The sequence below is a fragment of the Cucurbita pepo genome, chromosome LG02, assembly GCF_002806865.2.
Source record: "Cucurbita pepo subsp. pepo cultivar mu-cu-16 chromosome LG02, ASM280686v2, whole genome shotgun sequence".
Lineage (NCBI taxonomy): Eukaryota > Viridiplantae > Streptophyta > Magnoliopsida > Cucurbitales > Cucurbitaceae > Cucurbita > Cucurbita pepo.
Genome location: NC_036639.1, coordinates 3,744,589 through 3,761,185, shown reverse-complemented (window position 1 = coordinate 3,761,185; position 16,597 = coordinate 3,744,589). Strand labels below are relative to the sequence as shown.

Genomic DNA, 16,597 nt, shown 5'->3' with positions numbered 1-16,597 from the left:
CAAGATAAAATCTCCAGTGATAAGGAATCCTAGAAAAGATCGATTGAGACTCCCTCCTCGGTCCCACGAGGATCTCTACGTACTTGTCCAATCCAGGACAAAATCTTCCAGTCTGCGTATATGGGAGCAGCTCAAACAAAGAAGAGTCTAGTCTGAATTCAGGCCCGGCCTGCCCATCTGCTGCTAGGTCCGTGGGACTTGTGCTGGTGAAGAGGGATCGGTCAACCGAGAGTTTCCGGCGACCACGGCGGCCCTATGGTTAAATGGTCCTGCGAGAATGCCTGCCATGTGGGTAAGCTCGCTGTAAAGGATTACCGGCTAGGTTTACATGTGAACAAGGCCAAAGCTAACATCAAGCAAGAAAATTTGCTTTATATCAGTCCAACCAAAATTGTGAATCTCATCTCAGTCTCCAAAACAGAGGAATAATTGTGCTACAGAAAAGAATGGTTTGGCAGAAATTTCATCTAATTCTCTAAGTAAATCTATACCCATATCAATAATTAAATGAAAGATGAACACAATTACATAAACAAGTTGGGTTTAGATGCTTTGTATGTTGTCTTGAGCTTCCTGGTGGGTGGTCTCACCTTCTTAAACACCAAGGGGAATTTGATCTTTGAGTCATGAAACTGCTTCGTACTTTCCCTCTTGCACAGTTTTGCAGGAACAGTTGCTGTCTTAATGATTTGGATGCATGGGCACCTCACCCTATGGCGAGAAGCCATCTCGTTATACATTTGTTCAACACCCCCGTTCAGTGTCGTATCCCGAAACTCCTTGTACATGTTGTGATAACCAGTTCGACTCTGATACCGCAGCCAAATACCGTAGTTCTTAATCTTGGTTGGGTTCTTTTCAAAAATCTACAAATTGCAAAACGAATTTGAGATCAATGATTTAGAGCATGGAGGCAACATTAAGGGAGGAAACTAAGGAATAGAAAAGGGATGCTCACTTGCAGCCAAGAATCTTACATGAAACTATAAGAATCAACTTTACTCTCCTCTTCTTCTTATTCAATTATTGTACGAATTATTCACCATTAAAAGTTTATAAAACTATATTAAATTCATTTATTTGAAAATAATTATTAAGATTGGTTGCTAAATTAACTCGAAAACATAAACTAACCACCGTTTATTATCTAAAATTAACTAATGTAATAAGACTGCTAGAAGTAATTGTGGGAACCAAACAATAATATGATCTATTTATATGAAATTCTAATATCATTCTCATTTAACATCAAACACAGTTATCAGATTCCCCGACATTCTATTCTCATACATAGCATCTTAAACAAAACATCCAACCAAATAACCCCTTAGGAGTAACTATTCAGATGGAATGGCAAATGCTCCCATTATACTTATATCTCATCCGAAAAAAACATAAATATGCATACATATTCTAGAAACTAAGGAAAGCTTTAGAAGAAACGCACACGCTTTATGAAACATACGACAACGCAGCAAGCATACATCAAGACTTGAATGAACCAGCTATGTTCTTTTTTCATTCGGAGGAATGATATGCAGAAGTTTGTGCATAAAATAGAGGAGTTAGTAGACAAAAGAAACCTAACAGATTTGAGTTGAGCACCAAAAAAGCTGAAACTAGCTCAATTGACTACTGGCATTGTCGCACAAAAAAGACATAATATATAAAAGCGTGTTCTAGACCCAATACCTCGTTAATGGCAAGAACTTGACCATTGCTCTTCTTGACTTTCTTCAACTTCCTCAAAAAGTACCTATCAGTGTGAGGATCAGGAAATCAGGATAACAACATAAATCCATTTGAGAAGAAACAAGTTTGAATTTTGAATTTGCAATATATATGAAAACATTTTTTCAGTATGTTTTTCTTGTCTTTCTTAAGGACTAGATTGAATTTTGAACCAATTATCAAAAAACAGAAACAAGTTTCTGAAAACCAAATCTTTTTTGCTTTCAAATTTTGTCTTGGAGTTTGAAATCATAGGTAGAAATAGAACACAGTAAATGAGAGATCCCTGAATGAACAAAATACATCTTCCATCTAATGAGTCATACACTTCTATGAATTTGCAAAAAGAATGATACTGTACAACTTAAATGCACTGATGAACAGTAATATGAAAATTTTAGAACTGCTAAACTAGGACTACAGGATCAAGATGAACATAATTGTTCAAACTCCATAATTCTCCCCAGTAAACAAGCAAAACATAATACTCGACGGATTAAACAGCATACCAGAACTTGGATTTGGCCCGGACCTCGTTGGTAGCCCAAAGCTTCATCCGATAAATCTTGGGATGCTCATCCGCTTCAGAAGGAAGAGCCCTCCCCACGACCTGGTACTGATGAAACTGCTTTCCGTGAAAGCAAGGGAGAAAACAAATGAAAAACAGATCAAAATCTTGCAAATTCACTTCCAAATGGATGAAAAGAACCCAATGAACAACTGCAACGCATTCTTTTACAACTGTAACTCAATTCTTATCAGAAATGAAAAAGTTCAGAAAAAAAAAATGTAAAAGAACAACCGACTCGATTTGAGCGTCCATGAAGCAGATTCTTACCCTGAATGAGACCATTTTGCACTCGATAATCTGAGAGAGATCGGCAACGTGCTTTGAGCTGGTTCTCTCCACAGCGCCACGCTCAGTAAAACCCTAAACAGATCTGCTTCGCACTTGGGTCGCACGAGTACTGGACCGGCCCGGCCCAAAATGCGTCTGTGTTTTTTGTTTCCACTATAATTTTCATATATGTCGGGTTTCTTTTTTTAAATAATACAAAATTTTAGATTTTTTTTGGATTAATATTTATTTTATTTACTATAATTTTCATATATGTCGGGTTTTTTTTGGATTAATATTTATTTTATTTTTTTAATTATAAAAAATTTGGATTTGGTGAAATTAGTCTTAATTTGAGTCCAACTCATTTTATATAAATATATTTACGTGTTACTAAATATAAATAAAAAACTATATAACTTATAGTCTAATAAAAAATAATGTCTCTTATTTTATACGTGTATCTGTCGACATATTGTGAGATACGAGAATATATAACTAAATTAAAACTTAACATTTTGATAAACTAAATTGTAATCCAACTGTAATTATAGGACTAAAATATAATTTAATCAATTTGTTATAGTTCAGTTACGACGTTATCAAAATATTAAAAATTTTAGTGAACTATCAATACAAGTATCAACACGTCGACTTATAACTTTTTGGTTTAATGTTTATTTGACCAAACGTTCAAATCTTAGGAGAAAAATTAGTTTTTGATGGTCACACGTCGACTTATAACTTTAACGTTCAAATCTTAGGAGAAAAATTAGTTTTTGATGGTGGCCTGTGATAGTGTTTACAGTTTTGTTAACACGAACATGTCTTATTAGTTGAGGTCCTCAAATTTATATCTCTATATATTATTTTGCAATTATTATTATTATTATTTTGCAATTATTCCCTTTTTTTTTTTTTTTTCATTGACTAACCAAATTTGAAAACGTTTTTATATAAATTTGAGTGTCATAATTCATAAAAATTATGGAGTGTGGAGATTTTTGTAACCTTTAATTCAAAATAAATGGTTAATTATATAAATTTTGACTGCCAAATAATCTCATAAAATAATTTTGAAAATACTTCTTTTATATGAAAAATATTATTACTATTTATTCATTTTTTATTAAATTATATTCAAATTAAAACTAATTAAATTGAAAAGTAGTAGAACGAATGAAATGGAAGACTTAGGTAATATTTAACAAAATAATAATAATAATCATAATAATGTTGTTAACTTGTTCTTTTTTCCCACAAAATCCTGCTCTCCTAGAGAAAATTAAATTATTAACACTAAAAAAATTAATAATAATACAAGAAAGAACAGTGTTCTTCTACTTCTAAGATTAAGATTATGCTTAGAGATGGAATTAATTAAACGTCAGCGCATCTCATCGGCGCAAACCCCAGTCTCGAGTTCTTCGTATCGTACAGTATGTGAAAATTCTGCTGCTGGTAATTTCCGATGATCGACAGAGCCGATTTTGGAGTCCCTAACATCGCCAAGCAAACCATATCGAATTGCTCGATTCTGATGAAGTAATTCTCCACCGGGAATTTCCACACGGTGCCGTCGGCGAACTGGATTTCGAATTCTGGAAATTCAAGTTTATCAGCGCTGGAGACGTTGTAGCAAGGATGTAAGATCGGAAAATCTTCAACCAGTTTATAGTTCTTTACTTTCCTCAGGAATGCTTCTTTGATGATTCGGTAAGCCGGATCGGAGAAATAGCTGAGAGTTGTGCCGGAATCGATGATTGTTCCGCCGGCGCCGTCGGCGGAAATGTTCCAGGTCTCCTCGGGGATTTGGAGTTTCTCTCCTCCGACGAAGATCGATTTGATTTGCAGATAGTAGAATGTGTCGACTGGATTTTCCTTTCCGCCGATTAGCGATGTGAATTTCAGTTCCGGATGAGTTAATAGATCTCTGTCTTCGCCGAAAATCAGTTTGCTGCTCACGCTCGTATCACTGTTTCGATCAACAAGACAGTAGGAGAAAGAATGGCCGTAGAGCGATTGAAGCTGTGATGAAAACGAGAGAGGTCCTCGGCCAAGCCCTAAAAGTCCAGCGGCGCCATGGAAGAGGCCTCTGTTCCAATGGCCGCATCCGAACATCACATTCTCCACTCGCCGAAACTCCGACTTCCGCGTCGTCGACGAGGTCAGATTGACGGTGAACGTCTCGAGCGCGAAATCGCCAGTGGTGTTCGAACTGTCGCCGTACCAGTAAAAGTAAGGGCACGATTGCGTCTCGGATTTGCACGGCTGCGGAGGATCTGGAGACGAAACTAATTGACATCGACGATCGCTACAGGTTATGTTTCTGAAAGAAATTGAATCTTTAGGGTCGTAATAAGGCCCGGTTTGCTCGAAACAATCATGGCAAGGAACACATTGAATCCAGTTCAAATCGCTACCGGTATCGAGAATCAGAGAGAAATGTTTGGGCGGAGAACCGACGAAGACGTCAATGAAGTACTCACCAGAGCCAAGACTAACGCCAGATTCCAGAGTCGCCATAAGCTGACCGGAGAAGTAGCCGGAGTAAGAATCAGGCGAAGCGGCCGGAGAAACCGCCTCCGCCGGTTTCCTCCGCTCAGCATTGCCATTCTTCAGTCTCGAAGTCGTATCTTGATTCTTCCTCTCCGTGATTCTCTTATGAAGCGTTTGGATTCTCGCCAAATCCCTAACTGCAGATTCAGTAATCGATTCCTTCGGTTCCGTCACTCGACTCGTTGACCGCTTTTTCAAGTGAAGCTTCACCGATTTCTTCAACGAATTCGCCATTAACCTCTCTTCCTCTTCTTCATCTTCATTACTGAAACTACACGGAGCACTCGCCGAAGAAGAAGCAATACCAGAGCTAATATTTTCCGGCAATTCGATTCCGAAAACACCAGACCGATTGGACTCGTTGAATCCTTGACGAACATGCGCTTCAGCAATCGTATCAAATACGCCGGAAGAAAGCAAGAGGAAAATCAATGCAAGATACACACTGCAATTTTGAAAACCTCTAGTACTGCCTGATTGTTTTCCGAGAAAATTCATTAGGGATGAAGAATCAAACAATTTCACAGAGCTCACAGACGAAAAAAAAAAAAAAAAAAATCAAATCCAGAAAGTGAAATCGAAGTGAAAAATCAGATTCACAAAAATTACACAGAAATCAAGAACAAACCAGACAGGAATTGTGAAGACCAGGAGGCGAAATCCTGGAAATGAGATGCGCGGAAGCAGGGAAGAGAGAGAAGGAGAGAACTTAGAGAGAGAGAGAGAAAATGGTGGAAATTAAAGGGAAGAACTAAAAAGATAGGGATTTGTAATAAATACGGGAGAGTTTATATTTGATTCTAAGGGGCGCAATTCAACTCAACACAACACGCTTTTATACAAAATTCGAGAAATCCAATTTAATTTATAGATATTGATATATATATATATACACACACGTAGGGAAGTCAGTAATATAAAATTGTTCTCGGGTATGACGTGATCACCAGTTTGGATGTGGCATTGATTCATATTTACTCGGGTATCACGTAGTCACCAATTTCTGTCTTGGTTCATCCCCGAGTCACATCTTGCTATAAGGATACCACTTTGATACCATTCATAATCACTCGTGATTAAGATTCCATCCAAAATTAAGGAAGAAATATTATTTTATTTTGAATTAGATTTTCCATATAATAACATCTTATTTATTAAATTAGGTTTGAATGAAGACCACTTATTATAATTTACAAATTTTTTATGTTTTTTCTTTTTATTTTCTAATTTTCAAATATCTAATATGTTAATAATTTTTAATTTTTTTACATAAAATTTTGATATATTTGAAATCTCACCAAATTAATATCTACTAATTATAAAATTTATATTAAATTTTATGTTTAATAGAGATTTATATTTTCTATTTATTGTCTAAAAAGTCTATAAATTAAGAATTAAAAAATATATATATAATGAGTGTTAATTTATTATTAAAAAAAATTAAAAAATTCAAAATTGTATTCTACACTAGATTTAAAATTTAAAATTTTATTATACAACTAAATAAAAAAAATAATTTGACTAATAAATACCATTGACGAGAAAAAGAAGAGAAGAAAAAAATTAAAAAAAAAATATAAAAAATAAAAAATAAAGAGCTCAAGCAAAACTCGCTTCCCTTGTCACCAAGCTCTAGACTTTGACCGGTCTATTTTATTTTAAAGATATTTGACCGCTTCCCTTTATTATTTATTATTTTCAATCTCCCATTTTAAATTATTATTAAGCTAAATTAATAAAAATAATCCTACATTTACTATTTAATAATATCCAAACTTTTAACCAAATTTTAAAATACCATTTAAAATTTTAATGAATTTACTTTTAAAATTTAAAAGTTTCAATAATATATTATTATATTTTTAAAAGATTTATAAAATTTTGAAATGCACAATAAAATTATTACTATTAATATATAAATAAATTATTTATCGATAACTCATAGATTATGTCTAAATTTTTGAAACGTGTAATAACAGTTTTTTTTTCTTTTTAAAAAAATTTAAAGGTACTTTTATTTTAATTTTTTAAGAAAAATTTACAGTATTTTAATTTGTTTATTTAGCTTTATATTATATTACCATTATTTCAAACTCAAATTTTAATTTTTTATCAATATAAATTTAAATTGTCTATTTAATTTTAAAAACTATCAAACAAATCTATATATCTTTTAATTTATATGTATTTTATCTATTTTTTAAACATCAATATTTATCGATCTACTAACTAAATTTAAAAAATTTAATTTTATTAAATATGTTTTAAATTACTCAAATTTTATTAAAAAAAATTGAAATACATTTTTAAAAAAATGTTGAAAAAATAGTTAAAATTAATTAAAATTTAATAAAAATATGTGTTAGCTTTTTGTTTCCAATGCTCTAAGTCATCCTTGATTAGACCTCATCAACTTTAAAATATGTGAAATTACTTAAATACCCCCACCTCGGATTCACTGGTACTGTGAGCATATATATTAATTAATTCATCGAAAATTAAATGAAGAAATTCGATAATTAATTTTAAATACTATTTGACAATTATTTTAATTTCAATAAATGAATAATTTTTAAAACAAAAAAAAAAAATCCATTTAATTAAAAACAGAAATAATTTACTGAGGTTTTTATTTTTTATTTTGTTGTCCCACATTAAATGGGCCGCTTTTATTTCATTACCATTGATTTTTTTAAACACTTTTCACACTATTATAATAATAATAATAATTACTTTAAAAAATAAATCATAAAATACATTTTATTCTAGTTATAATTATAAATACTACTTAATATTATATAATTTATACTCTTGGATATTAATTAATTAGATAAATAGAAAAAAAAAATATGCACTTATTGTCAAATAATCTATTGAAAATCAAGAAAAATATTTTTTTAAAAACAATATATTATTAATGTTTTTGACAATAAACCTATAACAAATCTAACCGAACAAGATATTATATCCACACTAGAATACATGAATTTTGTAATATTTCAATATCAATATGAGCATGGCTTAACTGAACTTTTTAAATATTTGAAAGTACATCAAATAACTAATTATTTAAATAAATAATAAAATTTTAAATTTTGACTTGAAATTATTAATTACATTGAACCTGTGTTATCTAGAAATTTCTATAGGAAAAGGTGAAGGCTTGCTTACAAAACATGGACTCCATTTTTGTCAAGGACAGACGCCAAATTGGCATACGAAAATAAGAACAGCAAAAACATGGTGCAAATAAACCAAATAAACTAACAAAAGACATTGGATTGGCTGTCTGCCAATAATAATCCAATGCCAGCCTTCAAATATTATCCTTATGGTCGTATTTGTGTGGCGTTATGAGTTTAACATGCTCACGACAAGTTTTGAAGGAAAATTCAAGCTTCATTCATGTTTTTTTGTGCGGTTTTTTTTTTACTAATTGTCAAATTTTATGTGATGTCCCACATTGGTTGGGAGGAGAATAAACTACCATTTATAAGGGTGTGAAAAACTTTCCATAGCAAACACGTTTTAAAAAGCCTTTAGCAGAAGTTTGAAAGGGAAAGCCCAAAAATGACAATATCTACCACCAGTGGATCTGGGTCGTTAGAAATGGTATCAGAGCCAGACACCGCACAATGTGCGAGTAAGGACGCTGGGCCCCAAAGGGGGGTGGATTTGAGACGATCCCACATCGATTGGAGAAAGAAAAGAGTGCCAGCGAAGGCGCTGGGGCTCGAAGGGGGTGGATTGTGATGTCCCACATTGATTGGGGAGGAGAACAAAACACCATTTTTAAGGGTGTGAAAACATTCTCTTAGCACCACGGTTAGCGGTGGATCTGGGTCATTACATTTTCCTACCTGCATTACATACTATCAAAGTCTTGATTATTGCTTGTTTTCTTTTAATCTTATAACATTGATTTATTTAAAATTGTTTTCATCGTATTTTAAAATATTTATCTAAAAAATACGGTCTGTAAAGTTCAAATCTCACAAGATTGACTTGTTCACTGGATTAAAATAATTTTCGCACCATCACTGCTCTACTATAACAAGAGTAGGAATACTGTCTGTGAAGTTCAAATCTCACAAAATTGACTTGTTCAACCACTGCTCCTCTATAACAAGAGTACGATTGTGATACAATATGTTTGATTTTCTAATAAAGAAAAAACAGTGGAATTTTGAGAACGCCACCCACTCCTGACGTGGGTCATTGGATCAGCGTAAACTTTGACTAGAACTCGGTTGTAACATGTGAACGGATGTAGAGGATTCCAACTTTGACCCTACTTCCTTTTCTCTTATTTGACTTTGAAAAATGGAATTTTAAAGGAATAAGATAGAAAGAAAGAAAAAAAAAAAAAAAAACCAATGCTTTTCTTTCTTGGCTCTTGTTCTTCCTTCTCTTCCTCGTTTCGTTGGATGATGACTCTCACGTGGGTCCAATTGAATGTCTTTCGTCTAATTTATGATGGAGCACAGAAATAATAATAATAATTATTATTATTATTATAATTATTATATATATATATATATATATATATATTTAAAAAATCAAATATAGTCAAGTTGTCTTCAAAATTAAATATAGAAAAAATAGAAAAAAAATAATTACAATTTAGATTCCTATAAATTTTTTAGAATTTAATCTCTGTAATTTTAAAAGTTTAAAATTTATAAATAGTCTCTAATTATAATATTCAAAATTATTGAGACAAAATTCTAATTTTTCTAAAATTATAGGGCTAAATTTATAATTTAAAATTAAAATTTTAATATTATTATTAATTTTTTTATATATATATAGAGGAAAAAAATGACGGCCGTCCATTTACCGCAAAAGTCACGGCCACTTTGATATTATATTTAATTAATTAAAATTCTATAGTCCAATCTCATTGCAATGTTCTATTAGTCTCCCTTCCACTATAGACCATGCCAAGTTATTGAAGCAATTGAATTTAATTTTTTGATGTCCAAAACACTATAGACACGTGAGATATTGTGCTTTATCTTTGGAACGGAATAAATCGTCAAAAAAAAATAAATTATTTTTATAACTGAGCGTGAAGCTGTCTGAACACACTTATTCAATATAGACATAACTCGAGGATACATAAAGACTTAAACACCAACGTGTTGCTTGTTCAATATTCCGTCATTTGTCCACTAGCAAAACAAAATTAAAGGAATATTTTTCAAAAAATATATAAAAAAAAATGCATAATTTTTTTTACACGGAGAGCGCATTTCCCACCTTAAACTTTACAAACATGAATAAATAAGTTAACGGGTATAGAGAATGAAATAAGAGGCATAAACCGGAACAGGGGAAGACTTCTTTGCCCCTCCCCACTTGTCCCATGGACATCTCTAGATCTGAGATCTAAGTACGTGTCAATTAACGTTTGATCGAAAGAAGATTCAAATTATAATAACTTTTTTTTACGAGCTTTTTTTTCCACTCGTAATGGAACGAATCATCGTGTTAATTATTTATTGGGTTCAAAAGGGAATAATAAACCAGTAAAAGCACTATTTTCAAACATAAACCTAATTTTTTTGGACTTTAAAATGTAATAGTTTATCCATGAAAAATAATGGGAAATTAAAAAGGGATGAATAAAAAGGTTCAATTAATTTAACTAACAAACTCAGCAAAGTCAATGATGATGAACTCAATCTCCACTCTTTACAAAAAATTTCCACATATATAATAATAATAATAATAATAATAAATCCTCAGCCCTTCAACAAATAGAATTTCCCCTTTTTTAAAAAATAAAAATAAAAATAAAAATAAAAAAGAAATTTCCTATGGCCAACCAATTTTGATTTCTAAATCTTCAAATAATTTAGTTTATATATATATATATATATATATATATATATATATATATAATATTAAAAATAAACTATTAAATTAGTCCATTACTTTGAGCGTGGTCAAACTTTATTTAATAAGCATTTAAAAAAAGTTTAGTCTAAATATCCTCGGTTAAATGTGAATCTAATTCGATAAAGTAAATAATCAATGACATTAAACACATTAAACACGTGAAAGAAGTGAACGGAATTAAAAAAATTTAATAAATCAAATCATAAAAGTCCGATGAATTTGTAGATGCCTAGGACAACGAGTTTATCTACTCATATTCATTGTTACTGAGCATAAACTCAAAGAAAATTTCATAATAAAGTTACAACGAGTTTATCTACTCATATTTATGACCTCGAGCTCGAGAATATCTTTCTATCTCTTTAAACTCTTAAAATAATTTATGTTTCAACATAAGGGTCGTGCCCGTCCAAATTGGCTCCTCGAGCTCGATTGTAAAGTTACAAGCAACAGAGATATCGTCTCGAAGAAGGGAGATTCATGAAATTGGAAAGAGAGCGTCGAGTAATGTTTCTGTGAGATCCCACGTTGGTTGGAGAGGAGAACGCAACATTCCTGAGTGTGGAAACTTTTTCTAGTAGATATGTTTTAAAACTGTGAGGTTAGTGATGATATGTAATGAGTCAAAGTAGATAAAATATCTACTAGCGATAGATTTGGGTTGTTATAAATAGTATCAGAGCTAGACATCGAGCAGTGTGTCAATGAGAACGTTGGGCCTAATATAACACACGTTCAATTGGCACTTGGATTAATTAAATTGGGCTTGGGCCCAAACCAACGAATATTTGGGATTGGACTCAAAAGACGAGTAATTGGGCTTGGGCCCATAGGCAAAGCAATCTAGCTCGCCTGTTGCCGCCATTGCGGCCGAGCTTCGCGTTCTCGCCGTGGCTCTCTTTGAATGAAGAAAGCGAGGGACTGTCTTCTCAAAACTTTTAGCAGATCCTTCTCTACTCTCAAAAACCCTAAATCCCAGGTTTGTTGCTTCCTTTATTTCTCCTCTCTGTTTGTGCTCCATATTGTGGCTTAACTTGGAAGAAAATGGCGGAGCAGATGGAGGATCTGTCAGAAAGATACTGTTTCAATCCTGTTTTGAGATGGAATTCTCAGGTGGAGGAGTATTTCACGAAGGCCTATGGAGCTGAGCATTTCGCCCTCATTTCCAAAGCTCTAACGTACTTTTCTTCTTCCTTTTTGCTTTGTACACTCTCTTCTCCATAGGTACTAGCTTCACATTGCTCTGTATTGTTGCTGTACAAAAAACAGGGCCGACCGATTGTAATCCTCATTTTTACCGTTTCTTTGATTGTTTACGCGATTGAGCTCGATCAAAATCTTAATATCGTTACGTATGTGGAGCTTCTAAATGGATGAAATTACTTGTGTGCAGTCGCCAATTTGTTATATGCTTATATTTTCTGGAAATGTAAGAATTTTTATTGTTGAATTCGGAAAACACATTGCATCAGTCTCCTGCGTATTGGTTTTAGCCATTTCAAATGATCATATTTATTCTTACACTTTCAGTTACTTGAAAGCCAATGTACCTAGCGAACCCGGGGACTCTGCCGCAATAATATAGTTTGGTTACAAATATCAGTAATGGGCATATAGTTTACTGGTTATTTTAGAGAAAAAAAGGTTCCTTAACGATATTTGCAAAATGCAAACCTACACCCATTAGTTAAGCATTTGGGTAGTTCAATTTTGGAGGACACTGTTCCTAAATCTCTATGCCACTTTACGCAGCCGTTTTGCAACAATAGTACTTGGTTGCTCTAATAGTATATTCCATATGAAGGTGCAAATAATATGTGTGTGTTGTACATAAAACATATGCCATTAGCGTGGTTGAGATATTGTTAACAACCATTTCTTATGATCTTTATCTTTGTTGTGTTGATATTATACATATTCAGATGATATACTTATATTGATCTACGAACCTAATGGTCAGGCGTCCGTCTTGTTACTCATGTATACGTGTAAATACACTCAAGTCCACAACTGATACCGTTATCAAAAAGCTATCAACTATTGTTACAGAAATGGGAAAACCAAATTCAGAAAATACAACATTGAAAGGTGGCGATGGTGATGTCAATGGTATTGAACTTACGCAAAGTGGCAGTCAAAAAGCTTCAGTGAAGATTAGTGATGAGAAAAACCCAATTACTGAAAATTTTGAACATCCGTCCATCTCAAGATGTCAGGTACCTGGGTTAGACTACGTTGTATTTGTAGGGGGTTCAGGACCACACACAATTGATTATGGTTATGCAAATGGCAGACCTCCAAAAGAAGTGATTGTGAGTCGCAAATGTGCAGAGGCAGTTCTTCGAGGTGCTCAGGTTAGATTGTTTGTTTGTGTGAGAATTTTATGAACAATTCAAAATATATATTGGCATTTTTTGTTGTTGATTCTTTTCTACAGAAGTATCTATTTATTCTTTTGATGTCATCAACCACCGTTGGATTTCTATTGTCTTGGTATTGATCATTTTGCGTCTTATATTAGATTTTGTCTTAGTTATAAGACAAGCAATGTGAGATAAGTTATGTTGAGTATCAAAATGTTTGCAATATTATGATAGTTTCAACAAAATATTACTTGAGGATTTCTATGCATCGTGGGGGAATTTGATTGTTGTTCCTTTTGCCTCTCATTTATCATTTTATTCATCTGAATGGTGTACTTCATTGCTTTTAGAGAAAATGGCATTTAATTCCTGTTGTTAATTTTTACTGATATTGGTTATGCACTTATCACAAAGCTGTTTTCTAATTGTAGTTTCCTATAGGTTTATGTTCCCGGTGTTATGGCTTGCAGCGCTCATGTTGAGAAAGGGGATGTAGTTGCTATTTCAGTTGCTGTGGAGCAGCCTGGGCTTGATGGTGGATGGAGTCTTGGCATTACTCGAGGGACTGTTGTGCAGGGATTACCAACTGGTAGGAAGTTCATCACTCAATTAACTTTTATTTAATCTAACATTTTAATTCTTGAATCTTTTCTTTTTGTTGGTTGTATTGTTTATTTGTCTTCGGAAACTAAAGAAAATGATGGAAATTATCAATGGTCTATTTTGCTTAAGAGGATGAGTGTCGAACTTAACTGCTTGGAATAGATATCTTTTCCATTTCTTCAGGAGAATTTTATCTCCAGAAACTGTTTGTAATTCAATTATTTTCCCCACTATTTTGTGCTTTCCTCTAGCTGGTCCTGGTCCAAAGCAAAGTTTATTTGTATTTTGGGGTTAAAATTCCTTATTTATTTTTTTAATGTATATTTTCAGCTTTTTAATATTTGGGGGCTAAATTAATACGTAATGTTAACTTCTTTTTGCAGATCCTTATCATCCTGAAAGGAGTGGATTATACATTGGTCAAGGAACAACAGCAATGTCAAGGGCTGGGATTTTTCGTGTTTGCGAAGGAGTCGCTGTGGACATGCATAATAGAGTATTTAAGCTACCATCCTTTTATGGTATTTTTCTCCTTTATATTAGAGTATTTAAATTTCCATCCGTGTTTAATTATTTTGCTTCGTTTTTCTGAAGTTGACAAATATGATTAGAAACGGTAGTTAAAGGATTTAAGGTTCCTATATAGTTGACGATATTTTAGTTTCATTCTGTGTACCCAATTTCAAAATATTAATGAATGAATATGTAAAGTTCTTCTATGATTTCCGACATTGGTCAACCAGCGCTATTTACATTTCAAGGTGTTTGAGATATTCTCAGACATCATTGTTAATTTGACTGCTGTAGATCTTGAATATTACAGACAGAGGATCTGCTGCAAACATTGGCAAAGTATTTTACCAAGTTTGTCAGAAATCATACATATAGCAACCCAAACATGGCATTGGAGGGTTTTGTATGATTCTCCTTATATATTGTGTAAGAAGTATAAGATCAAGCATTTGCATGGTGGTTATGTTTTCCTAATTTTGATAAATCATTGCTGTAAATGTACATGCTCAGAACCTTGAAAATGATTTTGCAGTTTGTGTTCCTTGGTTGTACTATTAGCCGTAGGTTCTTGTTGCAGTCTAGATTACGTAGGTTATTTGCCTGCAGGGATGGAATTTAATGTTAGCATTTGCCTTACATGTTGTGACTGTGACTGTTTAACATAAACCTATTTGTTTTCAAGTTTAATATTTTCTCTTTTACAGATGTGCTTGAGGGAGAAATCTTTCTTCAAAACCTGCCAAGCATTGTCACTGCTCATGCTTTAGGTACTTTTTATAGACCTAATTTTGTTTCAACATCTTTAAAGTTTCTGTTTTGCTATCAACCTTCCTATCCCGGTGGTTTTCCTTCCATTCAGTCCAGTACCAGACAAGTACTTGAGCTTAGTGTTTCTCATTGCTTATCTCCTGTACCTTACGTGATGGACACTCGATTTTGAGGTTATAATCAATTGAGCAGATTAAAACCTATAATGAGGTTTTTTGAACAATTAATATAATTTTCCCAGCTCGTCATTTTTTCACTGTCACCATTATGTCTATTTATTTTGTTCACATTGATCATTGTTTTGTTTTGGTTTGGTTTTTCCTTTTGCTAACTATGGATGGTTTGATTTCCTCCTAAATGGATATCTTTTTCATATTTCTCACCTTAGATCCACAAAAAGGTGAACGCATATTAGACATGTGTGCGGCACCTGGGGGAAAAACAACTGCAATTGCCATCCTTATGAAGGATGAAGGGGAGATCATTGCTGCTGATCGGTCCCATAATAAGGTAGAGTTATGAACTTGGAGATATGACAAAGATGTTTTCAATTATTCCGTTCTGTTTCTCATATCCTGGATTTAAACTGTGCAAACTATTCTTCCCAAGTGTAGATTAATTTCAATGGTCTGCTTGCTTTGTTAACCTTTCTCAAACTCACGTTCAGGTGATGAATATTCAGAAACTGGCTGCTGAAATGGGGTTGAGCTGTATAAAAACCTATAAGCTTGATGCTCTGAAATCTGTCAATCGAAGGACTGATTCCTGCAAAAGCTCTGATTCAGTTTGTGTTGATGCCAACGACAGTGTTGTGAATGATAGTTCCAGTTCAATGAATCTTGACAATGAGAAACCATCCTCAATTACTGAAGTATTGGAAGTTGATAAGATTAGGAAGCAAAATGGTAGGTTATCTTTATTCTTATAGCTTTAAGAAACTATTGGGCTAATAGTTTCTTAGCTTTCTTCCCCATCCCTTTTGGTCAATGTTACATATTAAAAAACTTTTAGTTATATGTATATATATACATATAGAATCCTACCTTGTGGAATAGTTTCTTACAGATCTAGGAGTTTGAACTTGGGATCCAAGGAATAAAATGCAGCATTCATCTTCCACACATGCTTATTCTATATTCTAAGTGTGGAATGAAATAGGTAGACTTTGACATCATGATTGCTTTTGGAAAGTCCTTGACTATCCAAGTTCGGAAATGTGTATTTTGATTCTTTTTTTTTGGGGTATAGGAATATTATTTTTTGGACTCTTTTTTATACTTTTCCTATGTAAAAATTACTTACATTGATCCCCCCC

The 16,597-nt window shown here is 33.0% G+C and overlaps 2 protein-coding genes across 2 annotated transcripts in view; one reads left to right on the top strand and one right to left on the bottom strand.

The window, feature by feature from the left end:
* Nucleotides 1–347: 347 nt before the first annotated feature.
* Nucleotides 348–5,868, bottom strand: LOC111787653 (aspartyl protease family protein 2-like). Its single transcript, XM_023667672.1, has 5 exons — nt 3,956–5,868; nt 2,570–2,662; nt 2,241–2,356; nt 1,693–1,756; nt 348–866 (listed from the first exon to the last, which is right to left on the bottom strand). Exons 1-5 carry the CDS (start codon nt 5,624–5,626, stop codon nt 525–527), a joined length of 2,286 nt encoding a protein of 761 aa, XP_023523440.1. The 5' UTR covers nt 5,627–5,868; the 3' UTR covers nt 348–524.
* A 6,181-nt stretch (nt 5,869–12,049) lies between these two features.
* LOC111789409 (putative methyltransferase NSUN6) overlaps nt 12,050–16,597 on the top strand; it is a 7,418-nt gene continuing 2,870 nt past the window's right edge. The window contains exons 1-7 of the mRNA XM_023670173.1: nt 12,050–12,213; nt 12,996–13,389; nt 13,840–13,987; nt 14,385–14,522; nt 15,219–15,281; nt 15,671–15,792; nt 15,950–16,187. Coding sequence (XP_023525941.1) covers nt 12,080–12,213; nt 12,996–13,389; nt 13,840–13,987; nt 14,385–14,522; nt 15,219–15,281; nt 15,671–15,792; nt 15,950–16,187 — 1,237 coding nt within the window. The 5' untranslated portion in view covers nt 12,050–12,079. The remainder of the gene's footprint in view (nt 12,214–12,995; nt 13,390–13,839; nt 13,988–14,384; nt 14,523–15,218; nt 15,282–15,670; nt 15,793–15,949; nt 16,188–16,597) is intronic.